Here is a 23,425-nt window from a genome sequence, read left to right on the forward strand (position 1 = left end):
TTTAGATCAAACTATGTACATAAAAAATCTGTTTTCAAGTTATCTCTCTATAAGGAGATATTCAACAATGCATGAATCTGAGTGGTAAACACAGGTAAAATTCCTCAAAACTAGCATTTATTTTTGTAAAAACAAACAAACAAACAAACAAACCAAACTTGGGGACAAAACAAACAAACAAAAACTAGAGGAAAGGGGGAAGGAGTAGAGCATCAAATAATTTTTTAAAACTTGGACCTAAAGCAGAAGCAAAAAAGAAAAAAAAATTAATTAAATTATTCCAGGAGGACTATATCAACAGGATAAACTATGTATGCACAAACCCAAGGAACCCTAGAAGATCGAGAGTTGGAAATTTGGGGACTTTCTAAAACCACCCTTTCAGTTTCATCAGTTTACAAAGTTTGGTACATCGGAGTGACATCGCACAAATTCTCGTGTGTGTGTGTGTGTGTGTGTGTGTGTGTGTGTGTGTGTGTGTGACCACAAGAAGAGCAAAAAACAGACCGGGCTACCACAGAAACAACCTGTTGTTGACACTGGCTTTAATGCAGTACATTAGCAAGTTAGGCCCGCAGAAGGAACCCTTATGGCTGCATGGTTCTATGAAGAAAGACATGGAAATGGACAAGCACACGGTTATGGAGCCTGATTTAATACGTGTTTATATACACACATTCACATCCTTACACATACGCACCGGTAACGGTAACTCATGGTTCTTCTCATTATTTTAATTTCATCAATTCCCATCTGGGTATTGAGTTTTTTGTTTTTTTAAAGCAATTACAGTATCCAAAGAACAAAAGAATGATACCACTCGGGCTACAAATGACAACAGGTGCATTTGGTGAACTCTGATTTATCTTCTGCAAAGTGGCTTTGTTTGCTGCGACAGACAGGGCTTCAGCTATGCACACCAAGTCTCACAGACAGCCTGGAGGGAAGCACACAGTTCAGACAGTCCAAACAACATCCTTGTGAGATGTCCTCAGAACACATGTGAGGATACCCTGTTCTCAAAATATCTTCTTCCAAGAACCACAAAGGTCAGAGTTGCTATATAAATGTCTATAATTAACGAAAGTGACCATATTTTAAAAAGCAGCAATTTGTTTAGGGAAGGACGGGATACCATTTTGGGAGTGCACCGTAGCTAGAGGCACTGTGGCCTGCAGAGAACCACCGGAGACAAGATGGTAGAAGTTCCTCTAGGTGTTCTGAAGGATCTGACTCACAGACGGTGTACCACCCTGCACAGCCTCCCCTGGTGCCGGCCGATGTCATGGGAAATCCTCTGTGGATTACCAGTGCATACCTGTCCGTGATCGCTTTCTCTGTTTTTTACAAAGGCAATATATAGGAAATACAAATAAACCTAGGAATTAAAAAAATAAAGGCAATTAGGGAGGGACCGCTGAGGGGTGTATGTGTGTGGGGGTATATTTGAAATTTCCCAATTTACTTATATGCAAACTATTTATAACAGTCATTGTTAACGATTCACAAGCATAAAATACTACGGGACTTTTTTTTTTTTAATAAGACTTCATTCTTTCTATTTCTCTTCAGACCCCTGCTCCCCTTCACTCTCAGTTATAACAGTTCTAATAAAAAACAAACAGTTTGTAGCAAACCATCTAGCCTTATCACAATCCTACAATTTGCACACTATGATATTCAAGATTCACTGTTGGACAGTATAACATCTTATTTAAAAATATACATGTGGTCCCTGTTCTAATGATTCTGAGATCCTGATGAGACCTGATTCCCACTACTTGAGATAATAACATTGTTGTATAAAGTCCTGACTGACTAAAATGACTGGAATGCGAGACACTTTATAATTCTATCTGTCCCACTCACTCATTACCTATAAAGAGAAGTTTACACGTGGAAAATCATTTAGTTTAGCAAAAGTATCCCATTTTATGTAGGGAATAATGATGAACATAGCTTAAGGTGAAATTTCTAAAGCAATGCTTCACAAAGTGTGGCCCTTGGGCTAAGAGCATCAACAACATCCAGGAACTTTTTAGAAACATAAATCCATGTGACCAGCCATCACACTGTGTTAGAAACTGAGTGTAGGATCTACCTGTGCATGTTTTCATCAGCTCTCCGGGTTAGTCTACATCACGCTAAGTCAGAGCTACTCTTTTAAACATGTTTGCTCACATGTTAAGTGTCTCATAAACATAGCCTGTTGGAAACATGTCCCTCTGACCTTATACACCCCATACTGCATGGCTGTTTAAAGTGGGCACGGAGAAGAAACTATGCTCGCTCACTCGCACCATTATATACACGCGATTGTCTCTACTGCCACGGGAGAATTCTAATCTCAAGTGTGTCATGTGTTTCTTACCGATTACAACTGCTATGGCCCCTAGTGCCAATCCCAAAACCAGGATGAGAGGCGTAATGAAGAGCTTTCCAGCTGGAAAACAAAATCAAAATAATTCAGAGTCTCAAATCTGACTTACCAAGCAATTACAGCAGCTCTTTAAAGAAGTATTAGAATCAGGGGCATGTGTAGCACTGATGCACACATGTGTCCATCACCGAAGTTCAATCACACAGTGCCACAAAGCCCTGGGCATATGCCAAGCATCTACAAGTCATTTATTCTTTACAACCAAAATGCTTACAATCCTTCATACTGGCACACTTTACTCTTTGTATTTTTTCCTTCAGATTTCTTCTACCTTCAATGTTCAAAATGTTGAAAGCTCAAGAAAGGAGTAGCGTAGGCTACCATGCATCGAATAATCTATGGAGCTCACAATGATGGAAAGCTAGTAGGGACCACAGTGGGTATCTGACCTGGCCCATGTCTAAGAAAAATGCTTTACTTACTTTTGGGTAAGAGGGGAAATCATATGAACATCTAATAGAGCGAACTCCAAATGGGATGCCTCGAGACAACTGCTGTAGAAAACGACCATTGAATAAATGATGTGTTGGAAGTTATTCAAGTGAATCATTGTAACAAACTTTGAAAGGAAGCACTTATAAGAAGGTCCGGTTTTGGGAGGGATGCCACACTTGGCAGCACCAGCTGACTTCTCTTTTGAATGAATAACTGATCTGTGACAATCATCACTATTGTCACATGTCACTGAAGCCAAGAAGCCACCAGTGGAATCCCTTTGACTTTGAAAGGCACAGACAAAACCAGGACAATTACTGCAACCTTTGAACACATGACATAACTCTACAATCTAAATGCCACAAAGTGTGTGAGAGGAAGTCTGCAGTAGAATCACATAGCCACTCCAGAATCGCAAAGCAACACCATTCTATAAGTTATGTAAAGTGACTGAGGATAATAATTGCATGAGAAAAGATACACAGGCATTTGCTGAGAGTCTGGTAGAAAAAAAGAATTAACTTTTTAATTCATAGAAGTTAGTTTTTGGAATCAGATGACTAGATATGGAAAAATGCTGTTTTAAATATCAAATTGAGAATATAGTTTATTACCCAGTAAAATTATATATGAATCTTTTGTCAGTTTAACATGATGCCCAGTCATGAGTTTTTCTTTTGTTTTATACCAATGACAAAACTCACTTAGGCAGTACTAAGAACTACACTGAAGAGTCTAGAATGCAGTATCCAGGTTACATTAAGAGTCTACTTTTCTTCCCCAAACTTCTACACACAGCTCAGTCTCTTTAGTGGTATTTCCTCTTAAAGTAACCAAGACATTTTCATCTTAGCAACAGAATCAACTGTCAAGTAACAACACTGACTTTTCCCTCCTGAACATCACCAAGGAGCATGTTTCGTGCCTGCCCCTTAGGGGGATTAAACTGGGACAGTGCTAGACATGGTTATTAAGTCTGCTTCTCAGATTGCCTTGACTGGAGCAAGCATATTTTCTCTTATTCCAGGGTCAATAACAATGGTCTTAAAACATCATTTTCAATAGTTAAGTATATTTTTTCACATCCATAATTATATCCTGTTTAAATATTCTTAATTTCAAATTTTATTTAATTTTATGTTATTGTAATACACCATTGATTGTGTGTGCCACCACTGCCCAGTAGTCCATCCTCTCTTTTAAAACAAGGTATGGTGATATAGCTCAGGTTGGTCTTTAACTCATGATCCTCATGCTTTAGCCTCCAGACAATGTAAGACTTCTCCATGTACATTATTATGCCAGGATAGTTTTATATTTCTTTTGAAAATAATTTATTAAAACTTTTATAATGCATTCTGTAGACTATAAAAGTTTGACACTGAATATTAATGACACATGCACTCTAGTCAAAAGTTCAAAGTAACTCATTTATTACCTAAATTTTTGTGACAGTGACCCTTTTTTTTATGTGAACTCTTTAATTCTACTTTCAGCTTCCTTAAATTGACATGGTCTTTTACTTAAATTGAGTATTTTTCAAAATAATTTTTGGAGGAGACTCCATTGCTCTTGCTCATACTAATTTTATGCTATGAAGAGATAAGTTAAAGAATTATCTGTAAAAATTATGTATGTGATTTAAAACTTCAAATTTTGGAGGTTCATAGGATGGCTCAGGTGGTAAAGATGCAAATCCATGCCTAACAACCTGAATTTGATCCCTGCAACTCTCCTGGTAGAAAGGGAGAAGAGATTTCCACACATGTCCACAAGCATGCTGTGGCACATACACATGAATGGCAGTAACACTCCTTGAATGATTTGCTTGTTTCCCAGATGCTGCTCACCACCCTGAAGTGCCCAGGAGCTCTAGCTGTGTGTGGTCACAGTGAATGAAAACCAAGTTTCCCATCCTCAGCTGTAACGGACATGTAGGCGCTTGCTCTACCTCTGGCCAAGGGCACTTAAAGGCACTCGCACAGACAGGGTGATAGACGTGGGGGCTAAGCTAAAAATCATACCCTCTCTCATATGGCAGGAGTAAGTAATTTGGGAATTTCCGGTTTTCGTGGGATAAGAGGAATGGGGACCCCTCCAATGGGGAGTGGTGTCCAGCTTGTGTCAAGTTGACAACTGAACCAATCATCATAACCACTTAGTGATAGTTGTATTTGGTGGCCAGAAATTGTGTGGCAGGGAAATGTATTTTAAGTCAGCTGCCCCTTATGGTGTCAGGGTTATTTATGGTGGCTTAATTAAATGTACATGTGTGTGTTGTAGCTGAATACACACATGCATCTGAATACAAGATAGACCACACACACACACACACACACACACACACACACACACCAGAATTCAAGACGGTGCTGAAACAGGAAAAGAGCCACAGGAGAGTTGAGCTTTGTGTCTGAGGTCGTTCTCTGTCTAACTAGATTTGCTGATGTGACATCGCTCACAACTCTGCAATTTTCTCTCGTGGGACGACTCTTACAAATACTGCCTATATCAGTTATCTCCAAAGTCCACAGAAGCAGCATGTAAATACTGTTTTTATCATTGTAATTTTTCCCTAACAAGCAAATGAAGGAACAGAAAATACTGAAAGGTATTAGAACCATTGCTATTGATGGTGTGACTCTGGAAAAGTAGTGTGTTTAATTAAAATTTGGTTGAGAGGTTTCTTTGCTTGTTTGTTTGTTTGTTTTCAGTGATCATGCATAGGTTTAGAAAGTGGTGATGCTGGTCTCCGCATAGTAGAGTATACATAAAAATGAAGTCTGTAACTCAGACCAACCTCTCTCAACTCAGCCATCGTAACTCTAGAGAGGAGTGAGTCATAGCCTTGAACAGGCTGAGTACAGTCACAAAGGTATTCCCATAAACCAGGCAAAATGGCTAGGAAAGACAAAGAATGTTTGGATGTTTTAAAAGTCCTGGACACCCAGGAAAAATGTGTCAAAGAAAGCACCATGCTATAGAAAGAGAAAGAAATCTCACAGTGGACACATTGCCCAGGAGGTGGGAACTAATTCAAGAAATCAGATGAGGTCAGAAGGACTGTGTAAATGAAGGGAGGGCATGGGGCCGGGTGATCTGATAGGAGCAGGTATTTATGTTTCTGTTTGCACGGCTTATGTGTGAGCGCAGGGCTTTGTATTATCTGAAGAGGGGGTTAAAGCAGTTACCTGGGTAACTAGACTTGGACTTATATGCAATTGAGAGCTTTCGTACTTATTTCATTATCCGATTAATTGTTGATTACTAACAAGATGCATGAAAATATCATTTCTATAGGTATTATACAACTCCCACAGGGCTGTGGGGTGTGTGTATGTTTTGTTCAACATCGTTCCCTGTTAAGTGCTGTACCATGCTTATGTAATGAATCAATAGAGCATCTATGTGTTTAAGATGCCTGTTAATGTCCATACAAAAATAAATAGGACATTCTTTTTGTCACCAATTGGCTCATTCCCAGTGTTTCAGAAATGGTGGTCATGAATAGTGTCATATGAACAATCTTAACTTTTCAATTTTGATCACATTTTGGTAAAAGCCCTACTACAATCCTTGGCACATAACAGGCACACAGGATTCTCAAGGCTGGGACACTTTTAGCAACACTCCTTAGGTTCTAAGCAATACTCACCACAGACTGACCCTCGAACTAATCTTCTTAAATGAGGTCTCTCTGGGAGGTAGCGATATTTGCATCCAAATATACTGAGGTTTGATGTGTGGTCTCCAAAAAACCGGAGCTGGCGGTATCTCTCTCCACATCGATAACAAAAATTAGTGTTACACTGTGAACAAGTCATATGGTCACATCCTTCCGTTCTCTGGATATGAATCTGGATAAAAGGATAAAGAGAAGGAAATGCAATTAATGTGTTTCAAGAGTAAAATTCCAAATATTTCAGAACCACTTTTACCAAATTAAAAGTCTTATGTAGCATTTCTGGCGAGAAGTTTTCAATTTGTTTGTAATCATTTTTATTTAAAATATTCCCAATATTAATTTTTACCATTATAAGTTTATAATGTTGCTGTGGGACTTGTATGCTGATGAACATTTTAATGTACTTAGGAACTTTGTAAATAACATGAGTCAAACCTGCCAGAGGTTGTTTGACTCTTATTAGGTAAGTCATGGCCACAGCCTACAACTCCACACATTTTAATTGCCACTCTACTTTTTCCTTGGGTACACAGACTTAGTGTGTAGTCAAGGGCATATAAGCACTTATGTTCCAGGGCTGCTACTAAATTATGATTTGGGTAATAAACCAAAGCTGCTGATTATTGCTCCTGGTGCCTTATCCTTTTACAGTTATACAGTTTTCTCTTTGTATAAGCTGGTCCTATAGCAGTGCATACACGCTTTGTGCAGCCTATCAATTATCTGAGGGTCTCTCTTTAAGAACAGATGTAAATTGTAGACAAAACTGCATAAAAGACCTAAGAAAGGGCTGTGCTGGTAAAGGCTTTCAAGCTAAGGCTCTACAGCCTCCTAGTAAATTACTCAGCCTCTGGTCCAGCGAACATTATTCTTTTGCCTATTTGTTAATACTTATGGGATCATTAGCCATGCATCCTGCAGATGGCGCTAAGAAATAGCTCAGACCAGGGCTAGGAATACAGTACAACCCCAGATTCAAAGCATAGGGCATCATAAACCCAGTGTGGTAACCCATGCCTGTAAAACCAGCCATCAGAGGACAGGAAGGCAGGAGAATCAGAAGTTCAAGGCCTTTCTCCATCACATGGAGAAAACTCAAGGACAACTTGGACTACATGAGACTTTGCCTCAAAAAACAAAACAAAGTAAAAGACAAAACAATAACATGGGCCAAAGCACTCCTGAACATTTCTGATCTTTCAAGCTTCCAAGGCACGGGGAGAAGGTATGTGTGAAATCAACTGCTAAACACCCAACATCTACTACCCACGTTTGGAGTCTATGCTGCATTGAAATGGAGCTAGCTAATGTTTTTTTTTTCCAAAGAACACACCAATAGCATGAGTGACCTACAAAAGGAGAGAACTGCTGTGCTCCAAGCACTGTACAAAGACTACAAAAAGAACCTTCTCTGATAAGAGATATACTAACTCAGAGATATACTAATCTAAGAGTACGGCTGAATGTCTTTGTAAGTTGTTAAAAGATGTCCACTTAGCAGGACTTATTGGCCAGTGAGGTTCCAGAGCCCCCACACACATTACAAGATATTGCCAGTTCTTTTTGTTAGCCTCCAGAACTTGATGGTAAGTCCCTATTGCTAAACATCCTACACATTCTGAATCACAGAATATGAAGCAATCAAGCTGGATCTAGGAAGTTTTTTCCCCTACCAGCCGATTTTCAAATTTCTGGAAGGTGCTATGAATGCTACTAGAGTAGAAAAGTAATTATCAGTCTTACCCAGCTATCAACCTTGTGAGTACAGTAATGTCAGGCTTGGCAAGACAGGACCACCATTACAATAGTAGCGTGGATGTCATGAGAGTAAACAAGGACCTTCTGGTTGAATTTAAATCCTGCTTCACAAGACAAAATCCATACCTGGCATCATTACTAGGGCCAAGAACCTATAGCTAGACAGGTCATACACTCCAGATGAGAAACTCATGTTATCATTATCCTTCAGCCAATTTTCTTGTAAAACTTGGGACCACCTGCCCAGGGGGTAGCACTACCAACAGCTGGCTGAATTTTCCCATGTCAATCAGTAATCAAGAAAAGATCCCAAAGACATGCTGGCAGGACAGTCTGCTCAGAGCAATTCCCCAGTTGAAATAGCCTCAAATAATCCTGTGCTGTGTCAAATTGACAACTGTAGCTAACTAGATCTCCTCAGACACTATCCAACAAGTAAACAAAAGAAAAATTACACTAACTAGTAGTATTCCCTGATAATCCAGCACTTGGGAGCCCGAGGCGTGAGGATGGCCTGAGTCACACAGGGTTATCATAGGAAGTAACACTCGGTCTAAGAAATAAAAGGCAAGCAGCAGGTTACTGACTAAGTGGAGTTCCAGAAAGGCACAGAATTCACAGCCCTGGGTCTCTGAATGCCTTGGCACAGCACTGCTCATTCTATATCTGGGAAGGCTAATTATCTGCACCCCTCTGCTTAAGCCCTGGCTAATAAAGTCTGCACTGGTCCAGATCATGCACATCCTTTTATTTATTTATCCATGTATTTGTGCTTGTATTATTGTGTCGTATTACTGTGTCTGCCAGGCATACATTTCTATGACTGAGCCCAGAGGGCAGGAGATCTGTGTCCTCTTCTACTAGTCCCTACCTGTTACTTTCAATCATGGTCTCCTGAACCAAAGGCTTTCATTTTCTTGACTACACTGGAAGCCAGCTAGCTTCAGCAATCTGTAACTCTGAGAGCTAGAGTTCCAGGAGTGTGTGGTGCTGTTACAAAGCTTGTTGAGATGTAAACTCTGGTCCTCAGGGTTACAAGCAAGAGCTGAATCACACTGACAGCCTCCTGTACATCTTTTCATTCTTTTTATTAAGGGGCTTGCACATATCCTCACCCAAGCACTGTCTCAACAAGTACGGATCACAGAATTGTCAAACCCAACAATCTTGTTTTGAGATGTTCTGCCTCTTGAACCACCTGATGTCATTTAATCAGCTGATTACTTCCTCCTCCCTGACCTCTGATGTGCATGTCTTTCAATGCCTCTATTTTCCATTCCACTCTATTCCTACTTCTTCACCTATCCCTAATCCCATCCATATTTTCCATACTCCATACATGTTCTTTGGGTGACCTCTCCCACTCAGAGATTATCGGTTTCAATTTTCCTCCACTATATGTCTCGTTTCTTTACTTCATCTGTGGGCCTGGCCCTTCCCCTTTAGATCCACACAACTATTTGTTAGTTACATACATAAGCCATTTTCAAGTCAAATAAGCAGAACTCAAGTCACCATTGTTCTGGAATGCTTTAGTCCTTCGAAAATAAGATAAAACTGTATCTTGTCTCCAATACATCCTGTTAGGCACACAGCTAAATATCCACTGGGCAGCTTAGTTAGCTTCCTCTAAACTTTCTATGTGATCAAGAGAGCTCACGCTCCAAGTAATTTGGCTGGTCCTTGTCTTCTCAGCCTTTTGACAATTAGCCTAAGCTTACATCACCATCTTTCCAACTACTTACACCTACTTTCAAAATGGCAACAGCAATCTAAAATATAAATCTACTACCATTCAACTCTTGCTCAGATCCACTTGGTGGCTCCTAGAGGAGACAATAAGATTAAGTTCCTCAAGGTGGCATGCAAAGTCTGGGTTCTCGATCACTTCCCCGACACCACCTTGACAACACTTCCGAGAAGTTTACATTACAGGAATCACCACGAAACTATGGCTCCCACATGCCACACTGTCTGCATCCGCACTTTGGTCACACATACTGAGTGCATGTTCCACCACTGAGCTACAAGCTCCATTTTATTTTAAATGCTGAGTTGGAGTTGCTACAGAACAGAAAGTGAGTCTTAAAACTGAGCTATCTGATAGTTTGAGATCCTTTAGGAAAAATGGCTGTATCAATATTCATATAAAGATTGGGCCTCCAGGGTTTTTCCTCACACAGCTCTGCCTAAATGGATCATGAGGACTCCACCCATCCCGGAAGTGCCATAGTATACAAGCGACGCTCAATCAGCCATCTCATCCCCTTGTAGAGAGTTCAGAACTCTTGTTTTACTTGGCAGGAGATGCTTGCCTATCACAAATGAGGCTAACGTTGCCTTGGGGTCTTGTGGAAGAACTAGACTCTTGACATAATTTTCAAATGCATTAGATATTCACACAGATGAAATCTATTTCTAATAATTCAAGGATATTAATAGTTTTCATGTAGCATATTTTTAACTTACACTACTATTATGAAACTGAGATATTGATTATATCCGAACTTGGAATCTAACTTGATTTTATATTTAAGCCCAAAATGCATTTTAAAACCATGTTTTCTCATACTACAGCTACATATACACATATGCTTTTATTACAAGCACATGTATGCATATAGACATGTAAACATGTTTAGACATTCATACACTTTTTTGCCTTCATTTAAAACTGTTAAATATAAAGTACAGATATTGATGTTTTAATTTCAAAGTTTATTAAATATCAAAATATATATGTATGTATCTGTTTCCTATTTCTTTTAATTTTGTAACACATACATGTTATTAGTACATGTTGTTACATTATAATAGTGTCACTCGTTTCTATTTTATAATTATTAAGGCATGAATGCAATGCATATTTGCATTACATATTTAATCTCCAAAGAGTAAGCAAGTTTGTTTGTCATAAAAATACAGTTCTGGTTGGGTATGAGAAGGCACATGCGCATAACCTCAGCACTTGGAAGGCTGCTGTGGGATGACTGGAAGCTACCTACGGCAGAGGCTGGTGTGCAGCAGTAAATGGTGGCATATGTTAGACAGTACTGTCATCATTATCAATGTGTTAACCGTATAAAAGAAGGACTGCACACCAGAATTTAGCATGACCTATTAGTATTTTTTGCTTATTTACGCGCGCGTGCCGTGAGTGTGTGTGTGTGTGTGTGTGTGTGTGTGCGCGCGCGCGCGCATGTACGCTACCAGGCAAATAGCTCAGAGCATGAGGAAGCAAAGGTCAACAACACTCTGTCACTGATCACAGGTCTGACACTTCCTTTAAAAGCAGAAAAGTAATCGTCTTTTTATCTTGAAATAAGAAACGTGTTGGCTTAGGATAACAATGAACTACCATTGTTTCATATTATTTCACAAATCATGTTAGTCGTACATTAGCCTTAGAATCCAAGTAATTCCTGATTCATTAGTTTTCTACCATGTCTTAGAACATGGCTCAGACAGAAGTGTGCAGTAATTTCTGTAAGAGGAGACTCAAAGTGTTCAGCCGAGGGTCATCTGCTTTGTTCACTGTGGCTAATTTCTATCACATGGCACACAAATTTGAGTAAACAGTTTTAAAATTTGATAGTAAGGGAGAAAGTAACTTGAAAGGAGGAGGTTTAATGAATTCCCTTTTGCCCTCTGCCTGCAGCACAACCACCAAAAATGACTCCCTAATAATTTTGAAAACATTAAGTCAACTTGGCTTTGGTAAGCTCTGAATTCTCAGCAAAATTTGCCCTTTACCCAAAGAAGGAAAAAACATACAAAAATTAAAAACAAAGCACACACACACACACACACACAAAAAAAAAAAAAAAAAAAAAAAAGCTAGCTAAACCCCTAAATGTTGTACAGGTTGTATGAGATGTTAGTCTGTGAGCTATGAAACGCCACAAAGCTGTGACTTCCTGTTTCCTAGTTGAATTTAATATCTAATTATGAGCAAGTTTAAATATTTTCAACATTCCAGATGATGATTTAATGGCTATCCATGGACTCATTATCCACATTAATGACACACAAAAAAATGGTACATCCTTCTAGGTAGAAGTACCGAAGAGAATGGTTTCTTGGCAGACTGCCTTCTTCATGTTTTATTGACTCAACATTCCACTTGCTTTGCACTTCCCTCAAAGTATCAACTAGAACAGCCCGGAGGTATGGACTCCAGCATCTTCAAAGTTCATGTGTTGAAAACACATTTGGAGGGCTGAGTTTTTGCTTTAGGAAAAAAAAAAAAAAAAAAGGGATTTGTCTGTCTCCCGAGTACTAAGACTATAGGCATGCACTGTTACAGCCAGACACGGATAATAAAGGTCAAGATGTCAAAGAAGGACTCAAAGCTGGGAATCAGATGCCTTGTGAAAACATGAATACTAGCAGCTACTGACTAGACTGAAGGCTTAAGGTTAAAATACACGTGGCTGTGAAACTTCTTACAACAGCAGTGTTTAATGAGTTTTATATTGCTGACACCTTTATTAATTAGAATGATGCATCTCACTTTTAATTTTATTAGTCTAGCAAATCTCAACTCACTTCAGAACTTATGTATAGTGTCAAGTTGAACTTTTGAACAGACAGTATTTTGTCCCCCACTAAAATTTAATTTCTTCACTTGTGTAAAATTTAATTCGAAGGTCAGAGCATCGTGATCTATGTTTAGATTAATTGAAGGGAAATCTGTCAAAATAATCTTATGTTTTATTTAGAGTCAGAACTTACACAAACAGAAAAGTCGTTTTTATAAGAATGCTGTATCATAATTTACTGAATAAACTTCTACAGTCAAAAGAATGGGAGTGGCCCACATCTTTACCTAGCACTCAGAAGTAGAGAGACAGAGGCAGGCAAATGTCTGTGACTTTTGAGACACACATTGTTTACAACCAAGATCTAGCCAGGAGCTACATGGTGAGAATATGGCCTCTAAAAAAAAAACAAAACAAACAAACAAAAAACAGGAGAAGAAGAAAATAAAGAGGAAAGATAATGATGGGGATAGAAGGAGGGCTCAGTGGTTAAGAGCACTTACTGCTCTTGAAGAGGGTTCAGATTCGATTCCTAGCACCCACACTGTGGCACACAATCGTCTATAATTCTAGTTCCAGGATTATCTGATGCCTTCTCTGAACTCTGTGAGCTCATAAATTCATGAAAGTACTTACATATGTACATAACATTCATCAATAAATAAAAAGAGGATATGACTCATCAAAATGATTAAGCAAAATAGCTCTTGATAAAGTGTTATTATAATTTCACAAAAACAATTCATAAATAATCTATGGAATTGTTTTGTGTGTTTACCTCAATACAAAATAATTACACTTATGAGTAAGTATCTTGATCATAAATGATTGTAAAGAACTTTTACCACTCATTTTTACTATCTGTCAATTCCAATTATACTTTTATTATGTTTTATTTATACATTTGTGTTTATCTATGTATGTATGCATGTCTACATACACACCACACATATTTGTAGAGGCTAAACCACAGAATGCAGGAGTTGAATCTCTCCTTGTACCATGTGGGTTTTGGAGCCTGCACTCGGGTGGTCAGTTTTGATAGCAAGGTTTCTTTACTCCCTGAGCCATCTTGCTGGCCCCAAAATTCAATTATAAATACTAATTTTGATTTGCTTACAGGGGTCAAATTTTCTCATAGTACCATATCATGTATGAAACCCTATTTTCCACTTGAGGCAAAGCCATCTCACTGTGGAAGAAGAGACATTGATAAGTGACAGAGAGGGACAAGCTGTTTTATTTAAGCCACTAGTTCACACAAGGGATGGCCACATTCTAACGCTGCTTGAATGATGTATAATCATTTTGAACTCACCAGTTTTGTTACAGAACTTTTCTAACAACTTAGTAACAAGAATGGAGATCCCAGCAAAGATAGTACTAGGTGTTATGATTTTACATTTGCTTGGTAAGAATTACAAATTAATTGGTAGGGCAGAATTATTTAATAAACGCAACTGAGCCAAGATGTTGCAATTGGGAAAAAAATTATTTTAAATATCTAATTCATAGTAAACATTAAGTAAATTATAGTCAGATTAAAGTTAAAAAATTAAAGTATTGATACATCAAAAGGTTAAAGGAAAGGAAGATAACAGACACAATTAAATTTTAACATGAAACTCTGGATGTTGTGATGTTTAAGCTTAGAAGCAAATACATATGGAAAACATGTAAGTATATAAAATATATGTGTGCATGATATTTATGTGTGCTTGTATATATGTTGAAAGAGAAAGAAAATAATATATTCAGACAAATAAAATTTTAAAAATATGTGCAAATCATTTTTTTAAAAAACAGAAAAACAAATAGAGAAACTATTGGATAAAAGGAGTTAAAATTTTGAAATACAGAGTTCATAGAAGTGGATGCAAACAAGTATGACCCAACTTAGCCCACTAAAATAGCCAAATATGAACAGAAAATTTAAGAAGGGTTCATGACTAACTCAAAGGAACCTGACTTTATATTCAGCTTGTAAGAAAATTAGCAAATGTAAATATAAGGACATATTTCACAATCGTTAAAGTAGCAAATGAGCAACAATATACTTGGAATCAGAATAGGAGAAGCTTACCAGAACCTCTGCCGGTTTTCTGGGGAAGTAAGTTGTTTCCCTGCTTTTAGAATGTAGCAATTTCACATTATGCACCAAATAGGAAAAACGGTGACCCTGCATCCACCAGCTCTGCCTTTACAGTGGCATGTTAACAGTTCAAAACAGAAAAAAGGATGCATCCATGATACATATGACAGTTAACAGAAATGTTTAGAAAACAATTTAGTAACATCAGAAATGTTTGAGTGGTTAAAAAAAAAAAAACTAATGACACTAAATAGTCACAATACTATCCTTGAAATCTTTATAAAATTAATTTACAAAGGGTGTAGGCCACAAAGAGACAGGGACATATTAACAGTGAATGCGGTAGTACCATGGGATGCGCGGAAATGCCTTCCGGTTCACCCCAAATTTGGATCAAGTCTTGTGAACTTATAAACAAACATTTAAAAATACAAATTACTATTAACACTATAAAATTAACTTAAAAACACAATGATAACAGAATGCAAAAATACAAATAAGCTTGGTCAAATCAAAATTCACACACCACATTTTGTTACAAACATTGAGAATATTTACATGAAACAAAACTGACAATTGCGCCATTGGGAGCAATGTGTGTGAAAATCTTCAAAAGTTTTGAAAATTTTAATCTTCCTTTTTTGTGTTTGTAAATATTAATAGATGATTTGAGAAAGAAAGTCCTAAGAGTACAAAATACTAACTCACTGAATCTGTCTTCTTAATTTCTACTAGAAGAAATGTTTCTTTGGAGGAGAAAGAGGAGTGATTTCAAAGACAGAAAAGAAAAAGAAAAGATCAGAAAATGCAGAGCTTTAAAGTCATGACGGGAAGAAAGAGAATATTTGCAATCAAAACAAGCCATAAAATATGACTTACACCAACTTATGTCTTACATTGTATGGACTTGGACTGCACCAGCAAATGGTTGTTTCAATGCCGTCATGTGAACAGTTCTATGGCTCTCTCTTTTGGGCTATTTATAGGGTAATTCTTTTGAAAGCCTCTTTACCTTTTACCTGTTGCTCCCCATGAGCCACAGCACTTACACTTCCTCTCAGCTATTTATCTGTACATGGGGAAACTAGGAAGTTGTTAGTGCCCTTGTTAGTGTCCTCTGAAAACACACTGGCTGCGCTTTCTCTCAAGCTTCCATTGAATGTTAGGTTAGGGTAATTTTCTGTGTTGCTTCTCTTCATTAAGAAATCCCCCACTGCATAACGTTGCATGGCCATTCATGAACCAGACTAAATGGAAATTGTTTTTACAGCTATTTAGAGAGGTGCGAAGTGCACTCTTCGGGGAGTGTTCAGTAGAATGAGTTAATAACACGCCTCAACTCTTCCTGGCCTGGGTTGGGTTTGGAACTGAGAAATACCTTAGGATGGAGTGGTAGTGACAGAAAAGCAAAGCAGCCAGTTCAACAGGTCTGCTCCCCAAGGCAGGGAAAAGTAAGAACAGCCTAACACAGAGCACTGTGGACCACTTTGAAGTCGGGCTGGTCTGTAGGTCCAGCTGCCGAGGAGGCTGAGGCAGGAGGTCCAGATCAGCCTGAACAATGCAGAAAGAAATTTCCTCACAAAATTCTTCTGGTCACTAAGGATATAGCATAAATTTTGCACTATACTATTTACTTTCTAAATGCATAAAATAAAATGTAAATTTGGTACAGCTAAAACATTACATGCTCACTAATACATTAATTTATAAAATACTTTTACTACACTATGGATTCACCATTATTAATTTTAAATTATTTCCTAATAATTTAAAATTACCATTTATCTAGTGTGAGGTGTCAAGAAAGCAACTGCAAAATTATCCTTAAAGTTGGGCCCAATATGGTTGTCTAAAGTAAATTTTTTCAAATATAGAAGCCACACATGGCAGAAATTCGAAAACTTACACACACACACACACACACACACACAAACTTTCTAAAGTAAATCTTAAAATAAAAGTGTCACACTCCAACAGATGTGTATCATGTAGCATCCAGTCTCATATTTTCAAAGTGAATGATTTGCTAACATCTCTAGAGGACAACCTTCCTTGACTATTGCAGAGCTGGTTTTTACCATCGAGGTCCCAGCTCAAAGGCATGCTAACACTTGAAAACATGAATGGTTGTCAAGAGAGAAACCGGAAAACAGGACTCATGGAATCACAAATTCCTGACATTCGTCTAGCTTTGCCCTTGATAAGATTGACAGAAAGGCAAAAGTGGCCAATATAAAGCAATGCCAGGCAATTTAAGATAAGCAGAGACAGACAACAGCAGGAAGAGAAGAGCAGAGGACCAGGGGACTCAGTCTGTACCAGGTTTGGAGATGCAGTTATGTACAGCAAGTGACATAAGCTTTCCTATTGTCTTCCCAACAGCATCTACTTGTGCATGCATCTTAACCTGTATGTGAAAAATAAGGATTTCTGTACTTTAGACTAATATTTGTAAGCAGCGTTCTTAAGTTTTGAATTATAATGCTAATGATGATATTGGACACTTTATGCACACACATGTTCAGTTTGACATCCAATATCATTAGTATCGAAAAAAATGAAACATCAAAGCCTTGTTCACACCTGAGTAGGCAATTATAAATATGCTACACTTCCATACTGTGAATACGGCTCAGTGAAATGCAGGTATCATTTTCCATTCCTGCTACGGGTTATCTCACCTTGCACTTTGGACACTTCTGGGCATTTCTCTGCCCGTGCTCAATTTCGCTGGCCCAATGACGCAATAACTTGTCTCCTTTTCTGTACTCCTTGCAGTTAACACCTTCATGCCAAGGAGCATGGCACTTAAAACACCAGATGAATTGGCAAGTAGGACACTGGATCTGTGCAAGAAAAACAGTGTTAGTACTTAGGAGACACCCGAGTGTTTTCTACTGCTGTGATAAACACCATAACCAAATGCAGCCTGGGGAAGAAAGGGGTTGTTTGCTTACACATCCCAATCACAGTCCATCATAAAGGGAAACACGGGAAGGCAGCTGGCAGCAGGAATTGAAGCAGAGGCCACATAAGAACACTGTTTAGTAAGGGGTCAGTCAAGACCAAGCTGGAGAAACCCACAGAAACATCTGACCTGAACAAGGGGGGAGCTCATGGACCCCAGACTGAGGATAGCTGGGAAACCAGGAGAGGACCGACCCAGACTCCCTGAACGTGGGTGTTAGTGAGCAGGGCTGGGCAGTCTATGGGGCCTCTGGTAGTGGACCAGTATTTATCCCTAGTATACGAACAGACTTTGGAAACCCATTTCACACAGATGAATACTCTCTCAGCCTAGACAGATGGGGGAGGGCCTGGGCCCTGCTCCAAATGATACGACAGACTTTGAAGATCCCCCATGTAAAGCCTCACCTTCCCTGGGGAGCAGAAAGGGGATGGGATGGGGGTTGGGGGTAGGAAGACAGGGAGGAGGGGAGGGTGAGGGAACTGGGATTGACATGTACAACAAGCTTGTTTTAAATTTAAATTTAAAAAAATCATAAAAAATTAGTGATTTTCAGGTTAAATAAATATTACAAATGTAAAAAACAAACCAACACACTGCTTACTGGCTTGCTCCTCATGGCTTGCTCAGCCTGCTTGCTAATAAAACCCAGAACCACCTACCCAGGGGCGGCACCACCCACAGTAAGTTGGGCCCTCCCACATCAATCATTATTCAAGAAAATGCCCTACAGGTAAATATGGCCAGCAATTTTCTCAATTGAGGTTTCTTCTTCCCAGATGACCTAAGCCTGTGTCAGGCTGGCAAAAACATTCACCAGCATAGTGTCTAATGGGATAAGAATGTCAATGCTTTGGGAAATTAGCTAAGGTTATTATTTGAAATACTTTCTCCAAGAACAAACAGGACCAAATCTCAGTAAAACATGAATACTCTGCGATGGAAAGAGGAAAGGACTGTTTGGGCAAGAATAGTTTGCTGTTTAGAGACTACTCAGGCATCCATCGAACACGTGGGACATTTTGAAAATCAATTCAGTTTTATGAAAACCTCCCATCCTGAAGCAGAGCAAATCCAAACACTTTGACTGCTCGTCAATTGACGTGACCCTTGAGCCAGCTTTCCAGTCATTTTCATTGCTTTTCCAAGCAAAGGCTAGCTTACCTTTGCAGAACATTCCTCAAAGGGAAAGCACACTAGCAACACCACACTGCTGGATCAGCAGTGACCACTGAGGGTCACGTGAGAAAGGTGTCCGTGTGTAGATCCTGCCGGTGGCCCCTAAGAAGCCATCAGAAAGCATCCTTCTTTGTGAATATGAATGTATGGAATGTGTTCACTGAAGCGATGTCTTCTACTCTACACGGGAGTGTCTCTTATGCCTTCCACTGTTTCGATGGCAGTGAAGTGTGTGACATTTGCACACAGTATTCCTCGTTCAAACTCGAATGGCATTTGGTCATAATACATGGTCCCCCCAATTTGTTTAAATGAATGAACACCTCCCCTCAGATGATCTCATAACTAAGACCTCTCTTACTCCTCTTCATGCTTCTGCGCATAGCGTCACAGCAGCCGGACGGACACTCTGAACAACAGTTTCTTTTGATAAACCGGAGCTAATGCTACCACTTCCACTTTTGGCTGTGGATGCTTTTTTGACAGCACGGTTCCACTGTGTCCATTAACTAAGAAGCAGTTACAGGCACGGCTCTATTGCTTACACCTCACAAGACTCAAGTTCTCACTCATGGCGTTAGAAATTCTGGCCATGCTGGCACACCCTTTTAGTGCTAACACTTGGGGACGTGGGAGGAAGACTGGAGGCCACCCTGAGCTGTATACAGGGGTCAGGTCTCAAAAACGGAAACATTCTTTCTCCGTAAATATGTAATAATAAAATTTTGCTTTCAATTTTATACAAAAACGTCAATTGTCATAGCAGAATTCTTTAACTTCAAAATTCTGTTAAATGGAAATAATGCACCTTATTTTTTTTCTCAAAATAATGCTACAGAATATATATGGCCTTCATAAGTGTACAGTATAGATGATGATAGACATTAAGTAATGCAGCACATAGGCATTAAGAAGGTATTTGAATCTAAATGGCCGGCGTACCCTTTTACCACATCAAAACTCTTCATCATATTCAGTGGCATTCCTTCTTTAATAAGTGAAAACTTGGAATTTCTCACCCAAAAGTCACCATGGTTAAACTACTCAATTAGTCACCATTTTACAGGATTCACAACCCACAAATATAATAAGGGAGACTCCTTGGTTTGGGGGCGTAAAGGATTATTACTACTCAAGTAATTTTCTTTATTTATTTAAAAAAAAAACCCACTTGCCTTTTCTGTATTAAAATTAGTCCTTCTAAAAACAGTAAGAGGGAATTTATTAGACTTGTTTATACAACATCAGCTGGGTATACCAATAATAAGAGTCTATATACTAAGCTTGTTTTGTTTTTTAAAGAGAGTGTTTCATGTAATCAAGCTGGCTTCCAAGTTACTAAGTAGCAAAGGATGATCTTTACCTCCTTATCTTTCCACCTCCATCTCCCAAGTGCTGGAATTACCTTCCCCACACCACACTGGACTAAGTAAGTCATTTTTAGGGGAGGAATAATGAGTTGACATGGGTAAGCTTCAGACAAAAAGCAAGAGAAACTGTTTTGTCTCTTAGGTCATTCAACAGTGCAGAACAGAGGCCAGCATTATAAATGAGGGTTTCCTTTTGCATACAAACGGGATGGTAAGGAAGTGAAGAACACATCTTCCCATCACTCATCTTGCAGGTGTCAGAAAGTATGAGTACTTAATTCAATTGTCTCCTATCCGACAGTATTCACAAGTCTAAATCACCAAACTCTAGCATCATTAAATGAAAATATGTGAGGCCTTTTTTGAAGTAACTAAAACAAGCCTGAGTTCAAATCACAGAGCTCATATTTATTTTTTAAAAAGCCAGGCATTGAGGTTGTTCATGCAGGCAACCTTAGCTCTGGGGAGTTAGAGGCAGATACATCCAGGACTAAGAGTGGTCAGTCAGCCTAAATCAGTGAGTAAGGTTGAGTACAGGGCCAAGTAAAACACACACACACACACACACACACCACACTTCACTTCTTCTGCAGGGTTTTTAATTAGATTTAGATTGTATTTATTAGGGAATAGAAGAAGTAATGTAAAGTTACTTTGAGACTGGGAATCACTTCATGGAGGTGGAACACTATGATGGCTCAAGGATCCATGTGGCCAAAAGTTGCACTATGACCACATCAACAGATTTTGAACAGTGATAATCAGAATACGTGATTATGGTAAGGTACCATAAGGAAGGAACCTGGTACCTGGTGTCTGAACCAGAGAATGTGATGCCCAAGAAAAGTAACTGAGACAGCCATTATAAAGCAAGATCTGAAGTCAACTCACACTCAACTGCTTTCCACACTCCGAACAGAAATAGTAGACAATAATAGCAACTTTGGTATTCAGAGAATACAGCCTAACTGTCACAGTACTGACTTTTGTCTGAAGATGCCACGCCTTATTCATTAGGACCTTAACCACCATCAAACTTGGCCTTCTCCAAACACAGAAGTCAACACTGCATCTTCCTCCACTCTTGTGTTCAGTCACTGCCCTGGGGGAATGCCAGACCGCAACCACCACAACCACAGGCCTACCACACGGGGGTGGGGGGGTTTGGGGGAGTGAGGAGGCTGTCTTCTGAATAAAATGATCTCCATGCACACACTAGCCTCCATCCTTCCCACACGTGGGCTGGTGTGTATATGAAATGTGATGCCCGGTCCAGCTGGGGGCAGTGTTGGGGAAGGCTGGGAATCCTCAGGGAGAAGAGGGTCACTGGGGCAGTTGCTGAAGCTTTAGGGCCCTGCCCCCACTTCCTGTCTTCTCTTCTGCTTTCTGATTGCAGATGCAATGTGGCCAGCTGCCCCCTGCTCTCCTTGCCACACACTCCCCAGCAGGACGGACTGCATCCTCCTGAACCGTAGGCCAAACAATTCACCCCTAGCAGGACAGAGTGCATCCTCCTGAGCCATGGGCAAAAGAACTCACCCCCAGCAGGACGGACTGCATCCTCCTGAAACGTAGGCCATACAACTCACTTGTGTTCACTGCTTCTTGTCGGGTATTTTGTCATCACAACGGGAAAGGTCATGAATACACTACTCAAGGTTAAGTCAGAGAATAACAGCTGTATCACCTGGAAGCTTGCTGGAAACACAGGACTCGTGAAAGCCCATGCACAATGATTCAAGCATTTACACTTTTACAAGATTCTCTTCAGGTGATTCATAAGCGTGCTAAAGTTTGAAATGGACTAATCTAATGCCTTCCAACTCCGTCTCTTTGACCACAAACAGCCCAGTGATTCTTCCAAATACAAGTAGCCACCGGCTGACATAGTTGACAAGCCACCTAAGAGGTAGCTGATGCCTGCTTTGGCAGCAGAGGTTACTCACTCTTCAATGATAAGAGGCAAAAGTGTGTCTTCTCTCTTTAGAGGCAAAATGGGGATACACATGCACGCATCCAGACTTTACCGTGGAGGCAAAGGCAGAAAGAGTGTGTGAAGACCTCTGGAGAAGAGAACTGACTTATGATTTGTGCTCTTATGCCACCAGAGCTCCTGGTTCTCCCTGAGCCCTGCTTTCTTCCTTCCTACTTCCAAAAGCAGAGCAGGGCAAACCTCATTGCTACGGCCTAAGAAAGAGCACCTATCCGCATCCTATAATTGAAAACAGTCTAATGAACACAACCTTCCATTGCTGTATCCTGAGAAAGCTTCTTTCTTCAAAATGTCTTCCCTATACTTCCCAACTGCATTTAGTACCTTTACCAGGAAATTTACGTTAGGTAGGCAGACATCCAACCTCTCCAAGAGTCTACAGATTCACTAAAGGCAAAGACTTCATCTGTCTCGCTCTTCCTGGATTCTCTCTACTAGTAAGTAAAGCATAGGCAACTGGTAAGTTCTTTGTAAGAGGAATCTGACTAAATCCATTAACTGACGCGGCACTACCATACCACCAGGCGATGTCTACTACTTTATCTTCATGACACTGTTTGATCTTTACGATTAAGGTGCAATCTCTTCTGCATGGATTAATAAATACTCAGCTGTCCTAAGCAAATAATGTTTTCCTGTAAACTCATCATGCCAAGAAACCAACACTCAAGACAAAGAAACCAAAACAAGTAAAACTGCAGATAATATTTACTAAGTTTCCATTTTCCTATACACAGTTTTACTTTTTAAAAATGTATTTGCGTGTATATGTGGTGTATAGATGTGTGGGATCATATGGATTTCTGCACTGTGTGGAGGCCAGACATCAATGTCTGATGTTTTCCTCTACTGCCCTTTCTCTTATTTTTGAGACAGGGTTTCTAAGTGAACTTGGAGCTCCCCAACTGGCTGTGCTGGTTGATCAGAAGGCTCCTGGGATCTGCCTTTTTCTCCAGGCCTCTCC

The 23,425-nt window shown here is 39.5% G+C and overlaps 1 protein-coding gene across 1 annotated transcript in view; it reads right to left on the bottom strand.

The window, feature by feature from the left end:
* Window positions 1-524: 524 nt before the first annotated feature.
* The window catches only part of Rnf217 (ring finger protein 217), a 107,793-nt gene continuing 84,892 nt past the window's right edge, over window positions 525-23,425 (bottom strand). The window contains 4 exon segments of the mRNA XM_051175494.1: window positions 525-1,378; window positions 2,372-2,443; window positions 6,531-6,732; window positions 17,633-17,797. Of these exon segments, the coding sequence (XP_051031451.1) occupies window positions 1,305-1,378; window positions 2,372-2,443; window positions 6,531-6,732; window positions 17,633-17,797 (513 nt within the window). The 3' untranslated portion in view covers window positions 525-1,304.

This window comes from Phodopus roborovskii, unplaced genomic scaffold (assembly GCF_943737965.1).
Source record: "Phodopus roborovskii unplaced genomic scaffold, PHOROB, whole genome shotgun sequence".
In the NCBI taxonomy this organism is placed as follows: domain Eukaryota; kingdom Metazoa; phylum Chordata; class Mammalia; order Rodentia; family Cricetidae; genus Phodopus; species Phodopus roborovskii.